Below are 22,291 nucleotides of genomic sequence, written 5' to 3'. Positions count from 1 at the left end.
TTTACGTTAGTTAGTTTGTTTGTTTGTTTTTTTTCATGCTCGTGTATCTAGGGCCATCTTGATGGCAAAAGGTCCCTTATGTAACCATTGGGAAACGGTTGATTTCCTCCTTCTGAAAGCTGTACTTTCCCCTTATATCCATGTGCCACACTTTTCTCCTAATGAAAAATGCACAATAACTTACGTTTGCAACCACGATATTTGAAACAAATCTTTACTCACAATGGTTGAATTGATATGCTGTTCTTGTAACTGGGGGAAATCCGAGTTAATAATAATAATTAGTTGAATAAATTCAGAGAACTTACCCCACACCATTAAAATGATAGTCTTAAGTTTTTCCGTCGTACTATTCCTGTTATTCAAATACGATCAACTCAACGAGATTCATTTCATTTGATAAAATAATTGCAAATTACCTTTCAATTTGAGATGACCCATAACAATGCCCAAGACACTTTCGTCTTCTTCTTTAACGGGTCATTACTATTAGCCTTGGTGTCAACTATACACAGTGTCCTCTTCTTTGAAGAACTGCACATGTTATTATGAAGCAGCCAAAACTCTGTCATTCAATTTCATTCCAAAAGGAGTAAAGAGTTTTCCCAACACTATACTCTTTACCGAAGGCACGTAAAGCTCAGCGAACCCGCATGTAAGTGATATATTCGGTGTTCGAAATTTAGTGGTTGGCAAGCAATGTGAACCAAGCCGAACTATTCCTACACTCTAGCACTTTAATCATGAGAGTTTAACCGATTAAAAGCTGACTCTAATGTTTGGGTTTTTCACAATCATGTTAACGGTACTCAGTGATTGCATGTGCGTGAGAAAAGGTATGAAGTATTGATAATGCGATGGGTTTTTTTTTGTCTGATTAAAAGTACTTCAAAAGGGTTCCATGATATTTGCTCCTGCGACAATTGCTCCTATGAAATATCTGCATACTAAGCCAAACATGAATTCTAACCACAAGCACAACCCTAACCCTAATACTAATCCTCATATCAAACTAAACCTAAAACTCTATCGAAACTCTAACCCTATGGTTAAGTCCTAGGAGAAAATAAGAGCAATTGTCGCAGGAGCAAACGTCGTGTCACCCTTGAAAAGAAACAGTAAATGCAGAAAGAATGAGCGTGTGCGTGCTCGTGCGAAATATCTACTGATACGAGAGATGATGAAAAATACATAAACAATGAAAGGGGGAATCATAAGTAACCTAAATGTATGACGGATAGACAGAGAAAAAGAATCAACTAAGTGAAAAAAAAAACAGAAGCAAAATTGCCACACGAAGGCGTTGGAGTAATATTACTGGAACATTTCGAAATTCTTTTGTACAGTGAGATACGCAGCAAGTTGCGAGGACGTGTGTGTGAGTGAGTGTGCTTGTGTGTGTGTGTGTGTGTGTGTGTGTGTGTGTGTATGTGTGTGTGTGTGTGTGTGTGTGTGTGTGTGTGTGTGTGTGTGTGTGTGTGTAGGGGGTGATTACATGTTTGATATCTGAGAGGAAATTGGACTGTACTAAAGCCCACTCTAATGAGCCTTTTTTTCGAATCGAAGGGTATCATGGAGTCGACAAGCATATCTCAGGACAGAAGTCGTTTGAAGTGTCCTTATCCAGCTCTTTTTCATATATTAAGAGAATGGATACATTTCAAGACCGAATTAGATTCCTGCCACAAAAACATCCTTAGACGTGCACTCAGGAAGCATTACAATTACTGGCAAGACGTGCGAATTGTCGAAAATAGCAGCAGCGAAACGAAAACAACTCGACTGGCTAATCATCGAATGCCATTTCTCTCTTATCCACGTAGTCTCCTTTCAATGCCAAACATCATGTATTCCTCTCTTACTTTCAGTGGATCCCTGTTCAATAATTTAGTATTTCTAGGGCTCCGTACCGGCTGGTTTCATAATCATTTCATAATGATGTGTGAAACAATAACAAAACAGGTTTGACATTGGCAATGCTCGGAGAAAAAGAGAGACAAATCTTGAGGTTTCACAATCGTTTTGTGATGAAGGAAATGTTGTTTTCCAAGGAAGGCGAAGTTTAACCTCGGTTAATTGGATAATTAGTCGGGTCTAGCGCCATGCTGAGAATAATGAGAACAAGCAAGTTGGTTTTCCCTTAAAGGACAGGGAAATCTGTATCATGCTGTTTCACCTGCATACTTCTGCATTACAATCACACATGACACAATGCTCATCGTATATTTCTTATAGTTTATAATAAAATGATATCATATTGCGCGATTGATGGAAATTTTATCCGAAACGCTGAGCAGGGCTGTTTCTTTTACTTCGTGAAAAAAAGAAACAATTTCTCTCTTGGTTTGATTTTCCTTGTAAGAGATCATTTGTAAAGAACAAACTATTATTCAAGTAATGCGTCCAGAATGTGAACTGGCAGGGGGGTAGCTTCAAGAATTATCTTCTTTCTCTCTCGAATCCCCCCCCCCTCCAAAAAAAAGAAGCGTTTTCCAAACTCGAGACACACTATTTCCTACTTGCACAAAACAAATACCTCAGCAACCATAATGGTTCCGTCATTGTTGCGTCACGTGACAGTTGGGTGTACAGACACTATAAAGTGCACCAGATAAAAACACACGATCGTTCGTGGAGTATCTTTGAAGGTGTCGTTTAGTGACGTCATCGCTTTCATGTTCATGGCAATGTTCATTGGCTTGTAACAGTCACGTGTCACTTTGTCGAGACTACAACAGCACAAATAATATCAATACACGATATAACTTCAGCACCTTTCAAAACCTGTCTTTGTGTCTTATGCACGCCATGCAGTTTGTTGTGGGTGTCTTTGTATTTACACAGGTTTTAATTAAAAACTTCTCCCCTTTTTTAGCGTGAAGGGCTTTATCAAAGTGACGCAAACAACTAATTGTTTCCTCGACAGATACGTACGAGATATCGTCATCCGAACACACAGCAATCCTGCGGTTCGTTCAAGAGATAACTCATAATCTCCATGAACTTCTGTTAATTTAGTCTGTCAGACACCAGTGACGAGGTCCGCCAATTGCTCGGCAGAGGTGATAGTGGGAATAGAGATTTGAAAAGAGAGATAAATGCCTTGCATAGCCTTACGTCATCGGGATAAGCGAGTATACGACAATTCGGTGTACATTGTCGAATTACCACGTAATACATTGCTCACGTACGCATTGCCCATCTTATTCAGAGCAGGGAGGTGAGATACCACCTCCCTGTTCAGAGTGTACTTTACCGAAGGAGAAGTGTCCCTTGACTCATGGGGGTGGGGTGGGGAGGGGGTGGGGGCAGTCAACTTCCGTTTCAATAACCTCACGTCTACTGTCCTTATTGATGAAGGCAAAGAATTTCAATTGATGATTTAAATAGTTCATTTGTTCCGCTTCACTTCTCATAACGCGAAATCGTACACACATCTCGTCACCACTATGATGTCATTGGGTGATATTTCCGTAAGACTCTGTATTCCGATATATACTCGTGCTTTGGTGCTAGGACCATTACTACTCTTGCTGCTCCTTATTTCACCCCTGATATCAGTTCTTATGTTGTTGTTGTTGTTGCCTGCACTTTTATTCCTACTGCCATTATTATCTTACTGCTAATCGCTATACACATAATTCTCCACTTATATGACCTACTAATTTCCGAGGTTTTAAAATACGAGTCTGTGTAATTGTTTTTATCCTGCATGCCCTCGTAAAAAAGATAATAAAACACAAAATAAAGTAAATTAAAAAAACCATAAAAGGCGCCATATGAGTTTCTAGTCAGTTATGTTTTTAATCAAGTTTGTTTTCGTCTAATACACCTCCCCTGTGCATCATTTGTTAGAACCCCAGGGTGCATCCCTATACCCTGTCACGGCCTGCAATGCTTCTTACAGGAAGATGATATTAACAGAAATTTCTGGTGAGGGTTATAGCGCCAGGGCAAGCAAAATACAAGATATAATGAGTCAGGTAGCGGAGTATGGCGGCGGGATACTCATCCCAGTGTCTCACCACTCCAGACAGCTTTTGAACAACTTTGATGAGGAGCTTCTTAGGGATTGCGAAGTCAGACAAAAACGCGGGAAAATAAATGCGGGGAGGCGCTGTGGATGTAATTTGAGTCAAAGGTCTATCTATCTTGGGCAAAAGATGCTTCGGCTTCTCAAACGATGTTCACCAAAACATGCACAACATTATACGTATGTTGCAAAACAGGGAGTCCAACCATATAGCCGTGGTAACTAGCAGCCATTATTCAAGTCAGAATAATTGCTAAACTCCTTATGAATAGGGATCCATACTGATACATAAATAGTCTGCAGATGGACTGAGTCCGGAATTCACTGTTTTTTTGTCGCAGCTTCTGATTTTTACTGCAATAATTAAGATTGCTGTTTTGTTACCATTATCATAATTACAAGACAAAGAATAGTCACTACTTCTATCGCTATTACTACACTGTATAGTAACAATAATGATGACAATAATCCTCACTATTATTTTCACACGTAGTAGTAGCAACAGGAGCGGTATTGCAGTAATTCAAGTTTTACCCATATTTCTATCCCAAATTACTTTTAACTCACCAAAATGAGGCAAGTGTCCTTCCGTGCCTTGAGTCAGGCATTGTGCCTAGATGTTCGTATAAGTTTATAAGATTGTCTTATTTGTGTACGTTTCTTATGTCATGGGTGTAAACGTGTAATAAGGAACTCAATCTTCTCTCTCTACCCTATGCTCTAATTAATTTGCATCATTTTATTAAATCCATTCGTTTTGTTTGTTACATTATATTTGTACTTTTCACTTTCACTTTATGCGTACCATTCTAATGCAGAGTTTAAACTAAATTTGTACAGAGAGATAGACCTGTTAAAGTCGATTTAAAGCATTTTGTCTCCACATCCTTTCTGTATAATCCATTAAGACTGGAACCAGATTTTCAACCATTTTATCTGTAGCTATCTGTAGAATGTGTTAGCACTGACTAGAGGAAACTGTCTCACCATGCTTTCGTCAATGATCTTCCCATGGAAGCGGAAGTTCTTACAGGAAACGAATTCCCTGAAGATAATTATTCATGAAGTTTATTTTCACTTCTTTTTGACTTTCAGACAGTTATTCACAGAATGATAAACGTGACCGAGGCGGACTCGGGAGGGCTGCTTTACTACAGTACCTTTGCTTCATGAATGACTATTTCAGATTTATTCAAAGTCACTTTCTAACACACGTCCGCACCAGCTGACTAAAGAACATGATGTTCAAGAAGACATGTGTTCTACATCCTGGCTAGAAATGGGCTGTTTTTGCATTTCTCCTTTGGAGGTCCCATGGCATATAGCGAATAGCTGATTCCCAGCCTGACAAAGTGTGCTCGTGAAGTATAACTAAACTCTCATTCGAATATTCTCTTGAAGTAGACATTTGGCACTTAATCTAATTAATGCTTTTTGTTTATGAATCATGTTTGAAATAATTTTGGAACTAATATAGATCATGCACAGTACCTTGTATACAAGAGGTATCAAGGCATGAATGCATTTAACTTTCCCGCATATCTATTAAAATAAAGCATTGCAAAATAAATAGTTATTAAAGGGATGATAAACCCCAAGAACAATGTGGATTGAGTGAAAGCAGCAACATTAGTAGAACACATCAGTGAAAGTTTGAAGAAAATCGGACAATCGATGCAAAAGTTATGAATTTTTAAAGTTTTGGTGTTGGAACCGCTGGATGAGGAGACTACTAGAGGCTATGACGTATGAGTGGACAACAATACCAAGAAAATATAAAGAAAATACTACAAAAATCCATTTTTCATGAAAATTACAAATTCCATCAACTTGATATTGACATATGTTGAGGGTAGCAATTATTCCCCCTGCTTTCTGAAAGCGGTTGGTCCACTGCTCTTTCATAATTCTAGAAAAGTGAATTTTTGTTGAATTTCCTTTATATTTTCTTTGTATCGTTGTCCACTCATACGTCATTTCCTCTAGTAGTCTCCTCATCCAGCGGTTCCATCACCAAAACTTTAAAAAGTCATAACTTTTGCATCGATTGTCCGATTTTCCTCAAACTTTCACTGATGTGTTCTACTAATGTTGCTGCTTTCACTCAATCCACATTGCTCTTTGGGTTTACCTTCCCTTTAAGGTGCCTTCTGCTGAACATAAGTGTGTGTGTGTGCGTGCGCGTGTGCAACCAATGTGTTGCCAACTCTGTGATAAAGAATCACATCACAATGCAAAATGATGATGATGATAATAATAATAATAATAATAATAATAATAATAATAATAACAATAATAATAATAATAATAATAATAATAATAATAATAATAACAACAATAATGATAATAGTAATCATTCGGTGACCTGACATTCTCTTAACCTGTTGTTCAAGGAATCAATGCATCATGCATCGAATACAATACGGGAACACCCGAGATCTCGGAGAGAATGGGTTAAACGGTTGTGTAATACGTGCATGGAGGTTAATTCATCAATCAGAGGGAGGCGATGGGATTAAGTCAGTGTCGACGTACCTGACAAAGCCCTCCTTCATGGGCTCGAGCTGAATCGTCACCATGTTGTTTTCTGTCACCCTCGATGAGACGCCAGGAGACTTGGGAACGACTGGGACTACGAAAGAGAGGGAAATGAGAGGAAATACAGATTACACCCTTCAAGTTTACCTCTCTGCCTTGCTCGAGCCAGGCAGAACGGAAGGCCAGATAGATAAGACATATCCTAATCCACAGATCCAGCGCAACGTCAACGCCAGACAATCGACAGACATAGGGGGAAGGAATTCGAAGACTGGTTCCGATAATTGATTGATTGTTTCAACTATCTACCAACCAACGTATGTAACCTCTCAGTGCAGACGTTTGGTTGCCATGGTAACTCTGGAAGCATAATGTGATGGTTCACAATTGAGGCCTTTCAATATCGAGGTCTCATGGTAAGCGCTACGCAGCAACAAATCAATTAGGGACGTATCAAGTGTGACATAATTGCACATCTCCACCTCATCAAAATGTTCATGAGACATTAAAATGTAAGAAAAAAAGGCCTTTGTCAATCTGACGTTTAGCGCTATACAATGTTCAGATGATTTGAGAGCATTTATGACGCATTCATAATCAAGTTTACAATAATAAAAATAGAGAATGTTTATAATGTGTCAAACCCACTCTGTGGGGTGCTCTAGACGCTAGCTAGAGTAGAATAAGAGAAGAGGTTATAAGATGCAAAGAAAGAACACAGAACAGAGACATGCGCAATCAAAAGGAGACATTAAACAATTTTGTTTTTAGCCTTCTCTGAAAGGTATCCGATGCAGGGTAATCTTTTAAGACTGAGAGTAAGTCGATCATTCCATAAGGTGAGGCCGGCGTGGACTAAAGCTTGTGTGCCCCAAGCCGTTGTGAATTTTGGAATCAGAAGAAATGCACATTTGGTTGAGCGAAAAGATCTAACAGGGGTATACAGTCTTTATCATGAAACAACCAATAATCTTTTTGGATGGATAGACTCCCTTAAATATAATACTGTAAGTATATTATTGGGTCTAATAACAGCATTTGTGTACACACAAAATTATTTGGACTCGTGGTGGGCCTGATCTGTTAAGAATGGCTAAACAGCCGTCCGCACATGATGAGAGGCTGTCGGTATAACCTTGGCTTACTTGCATTGTCTTACGGCAGCTGAGACGGTCCAGAGTCACTGCCAAAACAACTTTGGCAAACTGCACAGTGCTGCAAGAACCTCCTTACCATAGATGATTCCACAACATTCATGAGAATGCTTACTTTCACTGAACTAAGCCCTCCTAACTTTCCCGCGTAAAAGCTATTTTGCGTGTAGTCAATGATCCATTGTGTCATTTTTTCTTTGATATTACAATGGGTTAGCCATAAACACAGCAACATAAAGTGCTTTGATGAGACACGCTGACTAAGCTTTATTGTTTTGTTTTCTGTCTTTAAGGAACGCGAAGCTATTTGTCATTCCGTTATTGTCCGCATTGTCTAGTGCTACTGCAACATGATGAAGGCCCATTACGCCTACTATTTTAAACATTTATTTTGAAAGTATATCTTATCCTTTTTTTTTACCAGAAAAGACTTGAATCATTTTCTGTAATGAGATCCGGCGAACAATTACACGAACTCAATTATGCAAAAACATTAGTGGAAGGATGAATAAAATGCAGTATGCCACTATGTACCGCAAATGCCAATCTATATTCTTATCTTCCATAAACCAAGCGCAGCGATATGACATGCCGATCTTTTGATTACCATCAGAAAAAAAGAAAGATAATGAAATCACAGAACTAAAACAAACCATAACCGTCTCATTCTATTCTTTTCCTGTCGTTTAACAGCTTTCAGGTTTGAAGGAGTTACTGCATGCCCTCCCCCCTTGACGAGATTGCAAAAAATGATGATGATAATGATGATGATGAAACAGAATTTACATGGTGCCACTTATCTCTACAAACATTCAAAGGCACCCGGCTCCCACAATGTGTCACACATCATTAACAAAGTATAGCTGGGAACGATTAGTATTCAGTTCAGATTTGAACACCCATTTTCAGATTGTTTCTTTGATAATGACGAATATACCGTATGTCCCCCCTAAAAAAATACAACGGTACCCCCCGCAAATATAACTTTAAAAATAGTGAATGAATCCAAAAACAATTTCAGGGTATGAAACTATAACTCATTGCCCACATCTTGCCCAATTCGATTTGCGTCAGTGGTCAAAGAAAAATGAGGAATTTTGTAGAGCATGTCAGGAATCTCTTCCCTCCAAGTTCTGTCTGCAGTTCCAAGAGCATCCAAGTGCTAAACTTGAAAGAATCAGACTCATTACCTACTTTACAATAATCCACATTTCTCTATGACCGCTTAACCAAATTGAATGGGGTTTTCTGCAAAATAGAGCTAAGATGTTATATTTTAAAACTCTGAAGTAACATTTAGACGGTTTAATCATATTGGGTGTTATCAATGCGAAAATCCGATTGTAATTTTGTTGGGGACATGCTGTATATTGTCAGCCAACGGATTAAGAACGAAGGAGTGTGGAAAGCGGCGTGGGAAGCAGCAGAGAGGTACTCACTCGGTACTTTGGTGAACTCAGTGAGGACAATCACAATGCCGTCTCCGACACGATTGTTAGCAGAGATCCGGAAGATGTACTCAGTGGCTGGTTCTAGTTCGGATATCAATGCGTGAGAAGACGTGGACTTCCGAAGCTCCATCAGAGGCCTCTTGGTGGACCGGTTGCCATGGTGATTCGATTTCACGAGTGGCGCGTACGAAATCTGCGCAGGAGAACAGAGCAGACGAAAGAGGGAGACACTTCATAAATCAAGCTTTGTAAAAGGTTTCATTGTCATCGGACGGCAGTATTGTGACGTGGCCGCGGTCTTTTATGGTCTGGATATGATATGACAGTTCAGATGGGATAAAATGATGCGTGGTGTGATGTATAACTGGATACATTATGACAGACATTTATCAATATCCGGGGGCCCTGGTGCATTAAAGTATGTGATTGGTCGGAAACAAAGCCATGGCTGACTCGCATATATACAACTTGATACGCAAAATATTTATGTAGTCGATTTCATGAACGACAGTTTTGTAATAGTTGGGTTTTCGCCACAATAACGATTCGACTTGGTCTTCATTACCTCTCGCTTGCTCATACAAACCATAAAATTCCTCACAAACTGGTAAATGTTGTTCATCATATTCCTAGACTGCATAATTCTCTAGTCCTTTTGGCCAGTAAGGAATAAAAGACTAACTGTAACACTGCATTATCCCGTCATATTCCAACTGCACCTTGAACGCTGAATGAAGTAGCTTGTTATTTCAGATAACACATCACACGATAGGGTGTTCGATCAACAAGAAAGAGGGTATGCAAAGCTGTGCTAGAGATCCCAATCAGAAACCACGACATGTCCGGAAATATGTCATTGCAATATAAACACCAACAGGAGACGGTGACTGCTAATGCTATATCACATCACCCTTGACATTTTACGACATTTTCTTTTCCTGTCAGCTTATCATTAACAGACAATAAAGGACATAGGTCCGAGCTTTCGCTGTCAACATTATCTCAGGCAAATCATCAGGCTTCTACAATACAATCAATAGCTCATGCTAAAATCGCATTTAACATCATAATGATAGAAACGCATCAATATACTAGTACTGTACACCCCTGCGTTAATATACAAATTGTAATAAAAAAGGTACATGTTTAAAATTGTCAGAACTACGCTGCAAGGGGAACATAACAATTATGGAGTCACTCCCTTCATGTGTGCCTCACTGAAAACGAACTGTTTATGCACGTTAGTTTTTACTCAAAGACTTATTCAAAGAAGAAACAGAGAGAAAAAAAGGGAAGAGAGATATTTGTTTCACTTTTTTTTCCAGACATGAGCATACTCTTCCTGATCACACAAGGATGGTCGTATAAGATAGTAGAAGGTAAAGACGTGTTAAGCGACGCCCTTATCTCATCACACACACCATGTACACTGGTGACCATAATGTCGTATAGGTTTGACACTGACGCAGCTTATCACCTTTTAATTCGCACGGGTCTATGAGGCAAACATTGCGCCTGGCTCAACAGGCATTGGAACTAATACACTGCGCGAACCAAAATCTACCAGTATTACTGTTCATATAACAATAATCATTTCCGCTATCAAGAAAGTCTCAAAGCCTAAGCTGTATTGCGAGCCAATCTTATTACAAGTTTTTGCAAAATGTTTATTACGACAATGATAAAAACAAATATTACACATATATCTAAACCTAAAGAGCAACCCGTCGTCATGACAGAAAATCTTGATGGGCGAATCATTTATCATAGACCTTTAGGACCCTATAAATGGCAGCAAGGACCGACATGTATACAAGTGCCCATTGAATTCAAATATCAGCATTCTAAAAACACAAATACAGGCATAGATGATTTGACAGAGATAAAATATGCACAAGCTAATATCGTAAACTACATCCCTTAAGATGGAAGTCTAAAGACAGAGATCGTATATCTTGATTTTGTGTTAACATGAAGAACATATTACGGTAAGGGATAGTTGTTCTTTTTTGCCGACAATGCCAAATTAATGTTTAAATTGTGCTGCAGTAATTTACCAAACGTTATATTATGCCACCTATAACCAACCCCGCATTCACTAAATGACGTAGTCCAGTTAAGACTCAATATCTTCATCGGAACGCTCCTTCCTGTTCCTTCTGTCACACATCACCTGCTGCTAAATTTCCGCTAAATCTATGTTTAGTCGTCTCGCGTTCATTTGGAAGCATAAAGACTCAAGCCAACAATGGGCGGAGGAAAGGAAACGGCAAAGGTTAAGTCATTGGCTCCATTCGGGGGAAAGCAACTCTCAACTAAATTAGAAATTTAAACAAAAAAGATAAGTGAAGGGAAAAAGAGATAATTGACAGTTTATATCGGTAGAGATTCCTTTAATAGAGAAATAGAATAGAATCTTTTCACAAAATAGAAAATTTTAACAGCAAAACACAGTTGTCGTATACCTCAACATGCTCAAGCCGCAGCATTCATGAACTAAGAAATCACGCCAACCCCCAACCTCCTCATCCCCTTATATCACCTTTGTCTACATATCTCTGTTATTTCTTATCTTCTCTCAGTACAATGTCCCCTTCTCATTCTTTGCTGTTCTGGTGAGTGAATATATGTGGAATATTTTGATGACAATCATATACGGAGGGAAAACAGAAAGCAGCTGGTATCATACATAAACTTTTGCGTCACTAAGTTTTGCAATTTTCCCCAGCGGACTCACAAACGCACTGATTGTAATGCCAGGAATCTTTATAAGCATGCTTGAGAATGGATTATTTATTTTTGTGCGCCTCTCCGTCATCGGTAGAGGCTCGACACAACTTTCACATCTTACATTTGTAAGTCTGAGGACGATATGAAATACGCTGATCTGTCAAAGGCACGACACATCAATGCACATTAAATTCACCGTCAGAGATATATCACCACAAGTGTATTTGCGCGCACTTTGGCTGAAGACGTTCTGTGCGACGTGCTGGACAGTATAGAACTCGTCAGTAAAATATTTGCCCATAAAAGGGAAATTGTAACCCAAAGAGGCAATCTTAATGAGTAACAACAATATCGATGGTACAACGGACACAACGTACAGACATGAACTGACTTGATATTGACAAATATTGCCTAATGAATGCCATGATGTGGTCACACAACCCAACAAAGTGGTTTCACGTGCCCATTATGATGAAGCCATGTCACATGACTGACAGACAGTTCTGTCGTCATGACTTTCTGATCATTCCCTTTTTATACCAAATTTTATACCGTTCGGTTTAATTCGATTTATTTTTTCTATCTAATTTTGTTACTGCTGGGAATCAATCATACGACGTGATTTCTTCTTTTTGGGACTGCAGTATATATACCTGGTATTGTCATTTCTGACACGACATGAAATAAAATGAAATATAAGTTAGCGTTTGAAGTATGCGTTTTTGTTTTGTTTTATTTTGATTTGTTTGGTTTTGTCTTGCCTTGTTTTGTTTTGGTGTCATTTTTTAAAGAAGAAAACTACAGTAACTGCGGTTGACAGGAATAGACACAACTTCCCGACTTTGAATGTCGGGTTAACAACATTTGAATAAGGAACAAAAGATATCATTAGGGTAGCATCTTTCGGGAGAAGTATAAATTCCAAACCATATTTTATTTCCTCCCACTGAATACATTGACAGATTGTTGCATAGAGTCGCTGTCCCATTGTTTCAAACATTACTTATATTTAGCGTTACGACAGAATCAATAAATGTGAAACAATATCTGAAATTTGCGTGCGAATTGACTACTCCAAACAATACAATGGCACCTCATGCATATTTATACATTTTGGACAGCTGCCGAATGTAATAATCTAATAAAAAGAGAATGCCGCAGGATATTATGATACATAATTAGATTGCCAAATACACAACTTTGCAGAAAATTGGATCGCAAGACGTAAAACGTGCAATACCAATGATAATTATCATCCAGAACTGTGAATGTAAACTAATGATTATGCCGATCATTATAAAAGTTTCATATTTAACATGACAGCGACTTTTTATTATTTTCAACAGGATTGGTTGGAATCATGATTAAGGTTCAAATAAAATCATTGGCACATTATTGTAATCATCACTACAAACTGAAATGAATTAAACTTTCTCATTCTCTTCTGAATCTTACAAAATTTAGCAGTAAGGTAATCCTGTCATTTAAACCGTTTATTGAGAATCATCGAATAGCTTAATCTTGGCGATCTGAGTTATCATCCCTTTTTTTATAGTCATTTCAGTCTCAAGACTGATTTTTCGAGAGAGAATGTTCTCGATAAAACGCCATGCAGACTATTAAGCATACTCAGATCTGATGAGTAATTGACGTATGCGGAATTAGGCGGGAAATCGGAACATTTCCAGACGTACTAAACTCCTTAACGTTAAATATCTAATGAGGTTCTAAAATTCGCTGCCTGAAATGCAAACGGAGATGATAGTTTAGAAAGAAATTAGATAAAATTCAAACTCAAAATGGAAACTTCGTCATTATTATGCAGTAATCGAGAGAATCAGACGCGTGCTAAGTAGATGTAAACTTTGATATCAAATGCTTCCCATGACCTTAATTGACCGATTCTCCTCAAGACCACAGCACAACGACGTGTCACTGCGGTACTGTTAAACCACGTGGAGATTAATGGTCCTCGCACTTGACTCTATGATTCATGGTAAATGTATCAACAACCCGAAGCGAGCGGGAAGCGGTAACGATGGCAACGGGATGGCTGTGGATGACGTGAGGAGGATGGCATCAGTTAGGGGCTGATGAGAGGGACCTACAGATGGAATTAGGATTCGACGATATTCAAAGAAACATCGCAACTTTCACTGTCAATTACAACCAGATTTTTAGTATATAATATATAATGAAGACCATAACAAATAAATATTATATGTTATGGTGGGCTGATCATAAGTTAGTCCGTCAGTTCAATATGTTGTTCTGGAAACAGATTGTGCTACAAATATGTAAAATATCGTTTGAGTCTTAAAGAGATGACATCATCAGTATTTCCAGTTCCTGTAGCTTTAATTGACAGCCCCCAAAATATTGTCAAAAATACTTAAAGTCGTCTAAAGTAGATGAAAACATACTACATCCATATCGTGTTGGTAATTTGCACACCGCCATAACACGACTTCCCTAGTATACCTCTTTGAGTGCTCTTTAATTTCTCATTGATTCATCATTACCTTGTTAAAGTGAGGGAATGGGCGGGACTTCCTCTCGCACGGTGTGTTTACAGAAAGAAGGAAAGATAGCATCAGACGTTTCCCACGGGAAAATCTTCCTGCACACCTGTTGCGATCATTCCAAGAGGCGCATAGGAGATCCCAGTTCTTATACTTCCGAGGCTTTATAAGTGATAAATGTGTATTCCTCATTTTCGCATGCACTGGTTACTCTTTGCCATATCAAGATGTTTTGTGAGTTCATTAAAATTCCCTACTTATCTCACAGTATTAAGGTACTGAAAGGGAATCAGAATTTGATCTCTAAAAGCTCTGCCCACTCTAATGTTGCGTCATTTTTCCCCTTTCCCCACTCTCTCAATTCTCTGTATTTTTTTTACTGTTTTTTTTTTCTATTGAGACGGCCATCAATATCAAGCACGTGCTTATGATAGCAGACTCATGCATTTTTCTCCTTTCTCTCTCTAACCGGAAATAAGTCCATTGCTGATTTCTTTGATTTCATTGAAGAGTGATTTGTTCAGATACTTTAAAGATTATCCTGATTATTTCATTATGTACATTTTTGTTCAAAATGCACAGTACATGTACCGTGAATTTTGTGTAATTTTGATAAAAAAATGAAGAAATAAAATCAAATTGAACTGAACTGAACTAATGTTTAAGGCATAATGTCACAATGACGTAGTATGGCTAAAAAGCCTCAAGTCCTGGAAGCCAATACCGAACCCGCCACCAGTGGCGCCCTGCTAACAAAGCGGGTGTCGACGGCCATTGACGATGTGATGATGAGCTATTACGCGGAATGACGGCGGGTGAATCATATCAACTGGTGGGCGGTGTGGGCGGAGCGATCGAGAGGCACAATAACAAAATAACAGCATCATGCTGTAGTAGATCGAAGACATTCACATCTTTATCAAAACACACACATACATACGCACGCACTGAGAACGCGTATATTTCTTATGTACAGTGTATAATCTAATGTATACACTGAACAGAAATCATCACAATTCGATAGCCTCATTATTCAGTGGTACCAGGGAGGTGGTACTGTTACTTATTATCCCGATCATCATCATCATCACTAAAGTCACCACTGTTCTCTGCTAACTTTATTAAGCGGTGTAATATATGTCATATATATCTCCTTCCGAACAAAATAAACTGATTAATCAACGTCTTACTTAACATACTGATTTAAAAATCAGAATTTTCATATGATGATAATGATGGTAATGACAATGATAATGGTGATGATAATGATAATCATAATAATGATATTGATAACCAGAATCATGATGATAATAATATTAACAATAATAACGATAATTATAATGAACATATCACGCATACACACACAGACACATACTTATGTGTAGGTGCATGCACATCCAACTTCCCTTTCAAAGAAAGGTGAGAGCTGTTCGAAATTTGAGAGAGTCTATTGTCCATCTCACCGAGGTATCATATAACGTGCGCCTGCAAGATGCACACACGAGAGGCTGGCCAAACTGAAACAGACATCCCCTCCAGCGTGGTAATTACACCGTATATACGAGAGATGCAATGTTCCCGCTTTTATTTCTTTTTTCTTCCTTTTTGTTCCCGCGTATGACTATGATTCACAATTCACCTTCAGGCACGCCACAAGGTGAGAATTAGCCAGCTCTCAGCCGGGGCGACATTCATCCAACAAAGGCAATTAGGCGCAAACACCACCATACCTCTTTCCCACATGACACTTATCGTATCAAGCTGCTGAAAAAAAAAGAAGTTTTGTCTGATTAACCTCGGAAAAGCGAGTGGAAGAGCCCATTTAATCTTATGAGTATCAACCGATTGGTACAATGTGAGTGGGATTAAGGGATTCATGAAACTTAAGGCTCCTAACTGATTTGTCATACGCGTCACTTGGTCTTGCTCTAGGGGTCTCCATCGCCTCAAATGTCAACAATGATTAAAAACGAAACAATGCACCTTCAGATTCACCACTGTGTCTTGCTGATCTATTGTATATGTTCTTGACAATAATCAGTCGTTGTTATTCCTTGTGATTTTGATTCCACGAAAAAAGGTAATAAGCACCCTCATATTATACCAATCGTATTAAAGTATTGCACATGTAGATATCAAATTATTTAAATATGGATGTTTTCTTAAATCTCGTAAGTGTGTTTGGGGTTTGTAATAAAAACAAACGCGAAAAAAGAATAGATGATATACACTGAGTCGATCACGATTCCAAATTGGAGGAAAAGAAACCCAATATGTAATAACAAGATAAGTAAAACTTTGGTATTCTCTACGTATTTTTGTCTTTTTTTTTCATGAGAAATATGGAAGTAAATTGAAACTGAAAAATTGAAATGATATTGTTACCGCGGGTTCTATTGGTACACGCGATTAAATAAATTGACAGCCCCATGTATAGATTTGTGGAATTTATTGTGGTTCTTGATCGGAGAAAACAACACTGTGAAAAACCCAAAGCAAATTACACTGAAGAAGGATGATGGCATAGAGGCTCACATATTTCAGAAATGTAGCAATGCATTACAATACCACTTACTTAACAAGTTCACCAATGTCGAATTTAAGGATGCATTCTTCTTTGTTCTGCTTCCCTAAGCCCCACACTAATGCATTCCTATGGTGAGGCTACAACATGATCTTTGAGAATCCTTTAATGAGAGATAACTTTACCCAAAACTTGCTTAAAAAAAGCAATATATTATTCGTGCGCATATGAAAATGTTTGGGTCAACATATATGTTCCGCTGGACTGACATCTATGTACTAACACAAATATGAAGGCCAAATGATCATTGATTTCTTTTTTGTTTTTGTTTTGCAACTGAATTGCTTTATATAGGATAGAAAAAGATAATTACAGCCTTTATAATCCATTTAACACCGTGTTTTATATCATTTCAGACGGGGTGAACGTACGTTACGTGGACTGACAAAACTGTTGCATTTTTTTGTTGGTCCATGTAACGTACGTTCACCCCAAAATGTTCATTTTAGCATTAATTACAACATATTGCTTGTTTGAAGCATTTTGGGGCAAAAATTATCTCCTATTAAAGTGTTCTCAAAGATCATTGTCTTGCGGGGTAATTCGCACTGGAAACAGGGAATAACCTGACATCCTGAAATGTACCCCTTTGGCTTGGAAATGCCCCTTTACAACGACGACAAGAATACAATACTATGCGAACATATCATAATGATTATATGAGTATGTCTCTGTAGATACGCGTTGGAGATGTGAAACACGTGCTGATCATGTCGTGATGAATCGCACTCGGCTGGAATGACGAATAGAAAAAAAAAAGGACATGCAAAGCAGCATGTAAAGATACTTAATGAAAATATGCATTCACCATGCAGGCAAACTGCATTAGAGTGATGGGATTGTGAGACGTTATAACCATAGGGAGCTAGGTAATGGGCGTGTGACAAAGAAGAAAATTCATTCTCGTATCAACATGCACAATTGGGCTTACCGCTGTATCTGCGCATTTATATAATAGTTTGTATCAGAAGACGGATAGGTTCAAAATCCTTATATTTGGCCTTAATGTACAATGTAATATGAATGTAAAAATCCTGCTTTAAGTATATGCTGCAGACGATTCCCTTATACCACAAGCTATGACTGATACAGAATTCAAGAGATGGACACTACATAATATACACTGGGACAAGAACGAATGATCTAGAAGGTTTTTCAAAGTAGTACCACTTACTACCATGCAGGTACCGGGTAACTTTGCAATACCTTTGCTTTATAAAAAATAAGAAAGAACACGCTCATATCATCTCAAAGAAAAGTGTAGTGCAGAAAGAATAAACCAATAAAAAAAAACTATATTCTCGATGACTAATCTATTCATAGTTTGAGTTGCTCTAAAAGGTGATGCAAAGTGAGTATTTCTTGCGAGAAAATATCAAAGAATATCCAAATGATTTCATTTCCCATGTTACTTACGGCGAAGCTAGGCACATATATCACATAAACGCAAATTGTTTTTGAAGAATCCTCGTCATAGAGGCAGGAATAGTTCTCGCATTCTTATTGTGAGCTTCAGCTTGATGAAAGCCGGCTCTGTTCAGAGAGGGCTTCCATTACACTCTTACTATCCCGGCGCACAGGGTTAATACCAGGATTCGTTACCCCGCCATGTCTCACACGCCGTGAAGACGGGCGCACAAATTACCACAGCTGCCTCGTGGCGCCGTGGGGCTAATCGCTGTTTAGACACGTGATAGCAATGAGACACCAGTGTCACGTGACACATTAAACGCGCTTTGCTTCATCTGCAGCACACTTACGTGTAAATCATACCAAATCATCAATATGAATGTTATTAGGGGAGAACGGATGAGCTCGAAGACAGAGAGAGTGAGGGGGGGGGGGGTAGAGAAACGCAGAGAGTTACGTACAGATAGTAGTGTGCCTCACTTCCACACATATTTGCTATATAATTCTCGAATGGGATCGATGTCAATGAAACAGACTTACAAACAGAAATTCACACACACACACACATACACACACATGTATACACACATAAAAAGATGGTTTATGTTCACGGTGTTAGTCAGGCTATTGTGATGGAGCAATAATAACTTACTGTGTATCCTTCCAGACGACCATTCAGTGATTTTGGCGCGCCCCAGATCAGCTCTATAGAGGTCAAAGTTCGATTCAAAACGCGGACTTGAGTTACAGGTCCAGGCACTACATGCAGATAAAAGAGAATGAAACAAACGGATTACAATATCTGTATAGCAGACAGTTAAAATATCCAGACTCTTACAGACTCAGACTTGATAAAAAAAGGCCCCTACAGAAAATTTGATGAAAAATTGTATAGCTTGCGCAGAAATCAGCATATTCAAGTAAGATCACATGTTAATGCAAAGCGGAAGTAAATACGATGAGTGAAGTTTATTTTCCCCTTGCGTACAAAGTAGCCATTCGGCAGAAAAAGAATATCACATGGGGTTGAACGGAAGCAAATATTCCAAAAGAATTGTGTCTCACCCAGACACAAAACATTATAATGTATATGTTCATATATATATATATATACATATATATATATATATATGCGTGTATATGAATGTGTGGTATGTGTATACTAGTATGTGTATTTAGGTAAATGTATGTACATGCATAATGCATATATGTGTATAATGTATATGTACAATGTAAATGTATGTTTGTGTATGTGTAAGTTTGTGTGTGTGTGTGTGTGTGCGTGTGTGTGCGTGTGTGTGTGCGGAGTTTATATATGTTTGTATATGATATGAACATCCGTCTGCTCATTGGCTTTCGTGATCTGAAAAATACCAGAATACAGTCCAATAATACAGTCCAAATACGCCTTCCTTTGGCACACGTCTTAGTATTGTTTTATAAGCATAGTCATAACTGGCGTTCAAGGCCCTTGGAAGCGAGTCAAAATGAATGCAAAAACCCGCCAAACCATGATATCATGCTCAAAGTATAATTGGCGAGTTGGAACTTTTTGAAGTAAGAGGTATGTTCCTCGATACCCATATGACGGTCTAACCGCTTTCAAGCAAAGAATCACTGACTGATGTTAACAGCATTTTCACTGATGTCCCTAAGTTCTTTTACAATGGTTACGAGCGATACACATTAATAGGCTTATCATAAACACTCTGGAACGGCGCATCGCGATCGTTAATGCTATGATGTGTCATATTCTGAAATGAAAGGTATTAATTAGTCACCGTTTGTTCTCAACAATACTTGCTAATTAGCATCAAAGGTCCTTGGGCCCAAGTGGCCTTGGACCGCCAAGGGAGAGTTAGATAGGTCCGGACAATTAGCAAATTAACGGGTTGGGTCGGTTACTGATTGGTTTCCTCGTATAAGACACGTAGATTGTGAAGTCTATTCATATAAACAGCGGGATTGCACTATCACATGTCGATATCATTGACGGTCTGTATTGAACATTTTGGTCGTTAGATAAAGATAATTGCAAGGTTTAGATCGTCAGAAATGATGGAGGTGGTTAATAATAATCATGTATACACCTCAGCAATTCTGAAATCTGATATCCATATCTAATTAGAATCATTTCCTCGAAATATGCTACAAGAAGTAGCCAATTTCTATACATAGTCCAATCTATCGTTATAATCAGTGACTATCCCCTCAAAAAGTTACACAGATACTCATTAAGTGATGCAGTGATAAATCATATTAAACACACTTGTTGCTGGAAACAAGCAGAATTTAATATCGTTTATCTCTAGAACAAACTGAAAATCATTCCTTGTATATTGCTAACCAACGCATCGTCATAAATCCTTGCACTGGTATTTGCTTCACTTACCCTGTAATCAGACCACTGAATTGATATGTTGTAAATGCAACGAAATCAAAACAAAGCGAGGCTGAAAAAATCCGTCAGAACAGTGAAAGTCCAATGATGTATAAATCCAGCAAGAATGATATGTCACGTTCAGTGTAAGTTTAGCCGTTGGAGGGAGGGAAGGGTAGGCACGCGCACGCAGGCAGACACAGTGAACTACTGAGCGGAACGCGGGTGTTGATGAGTTTATAAGTCCACGAGTCACTGGCAGCGGAGTGCGCAGACTCCTTCACGCAAACGTGATTATACTTTGGCTTATTTAATATCCGGTGTTGAGAGCCTACAAGAACTGTGCGGACTGCAACACTGAAATAATAAGGAAAATAGGAACAGCTCCTTGTGTTGTGAAGGTAGGAAGGGAGCACAGGAGATCGAAAACGGGGAGGCTAACAGTTAGATCACCAAACGAAAGGAAAAACACGAGCCAAAAAACCATACATTCGCTAAAACGCTTTGAAGTCATCGCATGTAATCATTCCATAACTGCGATGTTTGATAAAACAAATCTTTTATACGGATAATCACAAGACAAGTAGATTTATATTAAGAGTATTAGTTGCGACAGGGGTTTTTTTCCCTCACCTCCCTGGTATCGATTATTTTGCCTGTGGTATAGGTAACAAACACTGTATCACTCCAGTTAAAAAAGTCCAAATTCTGTTTTAAGTGACAAAAACGATCTTAAAAAAAGACAACTAAAAGTGAAAGTGGTTCAGTCTGAGGAACCAAGTAGATACCTTTAGACTTTTTATGATTGTCTCTGTTGTTACTAAATAGTCATCATAAAGTACGTCATACTATCATCTTGTATTTCATTTTCTTTCTGAAAGGCACGGAAATATGTTTTTTTCCTGAATGAATACGAACTAATGAATCATGAACAAGGAGACGAAACAGCGTTTTCCTAAGTCATTTCTCATACTTCCGTCATGATGTAATACCGATGTGTAAGAATGTCAAAATCACCAATTAACTATTCATGAACATGATATACACAAGGGGGTCATGAAACCGAGGGAGGGGGCTTGGAGAGCTGCAGTACCCCCCCCCCCCCCTCCATCGACTCTTAAAACAAATCGAGAAACTATAAAAAAAAAAAATTGAAACGCAAACACACACAAGCACGCACACATACAAAAACGTGACTTTCCGAGGGTTCCGACCGAAGGGGGGGGGGGGATCATTGCTCCTATGACATCGCCCCTACCCTTCGCCTCCATGGGGAAGGGGATGCAGAGCACTCAGTCCCCCCCCCCCCCCCCCACACACACACGCTTAAAATAATTCCGCGTTCCTTGAATAGGAAACAGAATGTGTATTGTCACATCCGGATACCATTCGACACATATCGGCGACATCCCTGCGTTGGTATAACATATTGTCATGCGGAAAACCTTGAGTGAATTCACGGGGAAGCGCAAACAAAATTACAGTGCAA

At 38.6% G+C, this 22,291-nt stretch overlaps 1 protein-coding gene across 1 annotated transcript in view; it reads right to left on the bottom strand.

Annotated features, from left to right (window-relative positions):
- Positions 1 to 22,291, bottom strand: part of LOC139717457 (receptor-type tyrosine-protein phosphatase delta-like) — a 143,630-nt gene that overhangs the window by 23,314 nt on the left and 98,025 nt on the right. The window contains exons 23-25 of the mRNA XM_071628963.1: positions 19,075 to 19,181; positions 9,165 to 9,369; positions 6,569 to 6,665 (exon numbers count right to left, since the gene is read on the bottom strand). Coding sequence (XP_071485064.1) covers positions 6,569 to 6,665; positions 9,165 to 9,369; positions 19,075 to 19,181 — 409 coding nt within the window. The remainder of the gene's footprint in view (positions 1 to 6,568; positions 6,666 to 9,164; positions 9,370 to 19,074; positions 19,182 to 22,291) is intronic.

The sequence above is a fragment of the Diadema antillarum genome, unplaced genomic scaffold (genome assembly GCF_040938485.1).
Source record: "Diadema antillarum isolate AM-2024a unplaced genomic scaffold, OU_Dant_1.0 scf00000075, whole genome shotgun sequence".
Lineage (NCBI taxonomy): Eukaryota > Metazoa > Echinodermata > Echinoidea > Diadematoida > Diadematidae > Diadema > Diadema antillarum.
Note: the sequence above shows the minus strand (reverse complement) of the source record. Positions and strands in the feature narration are given on the sequence as shown.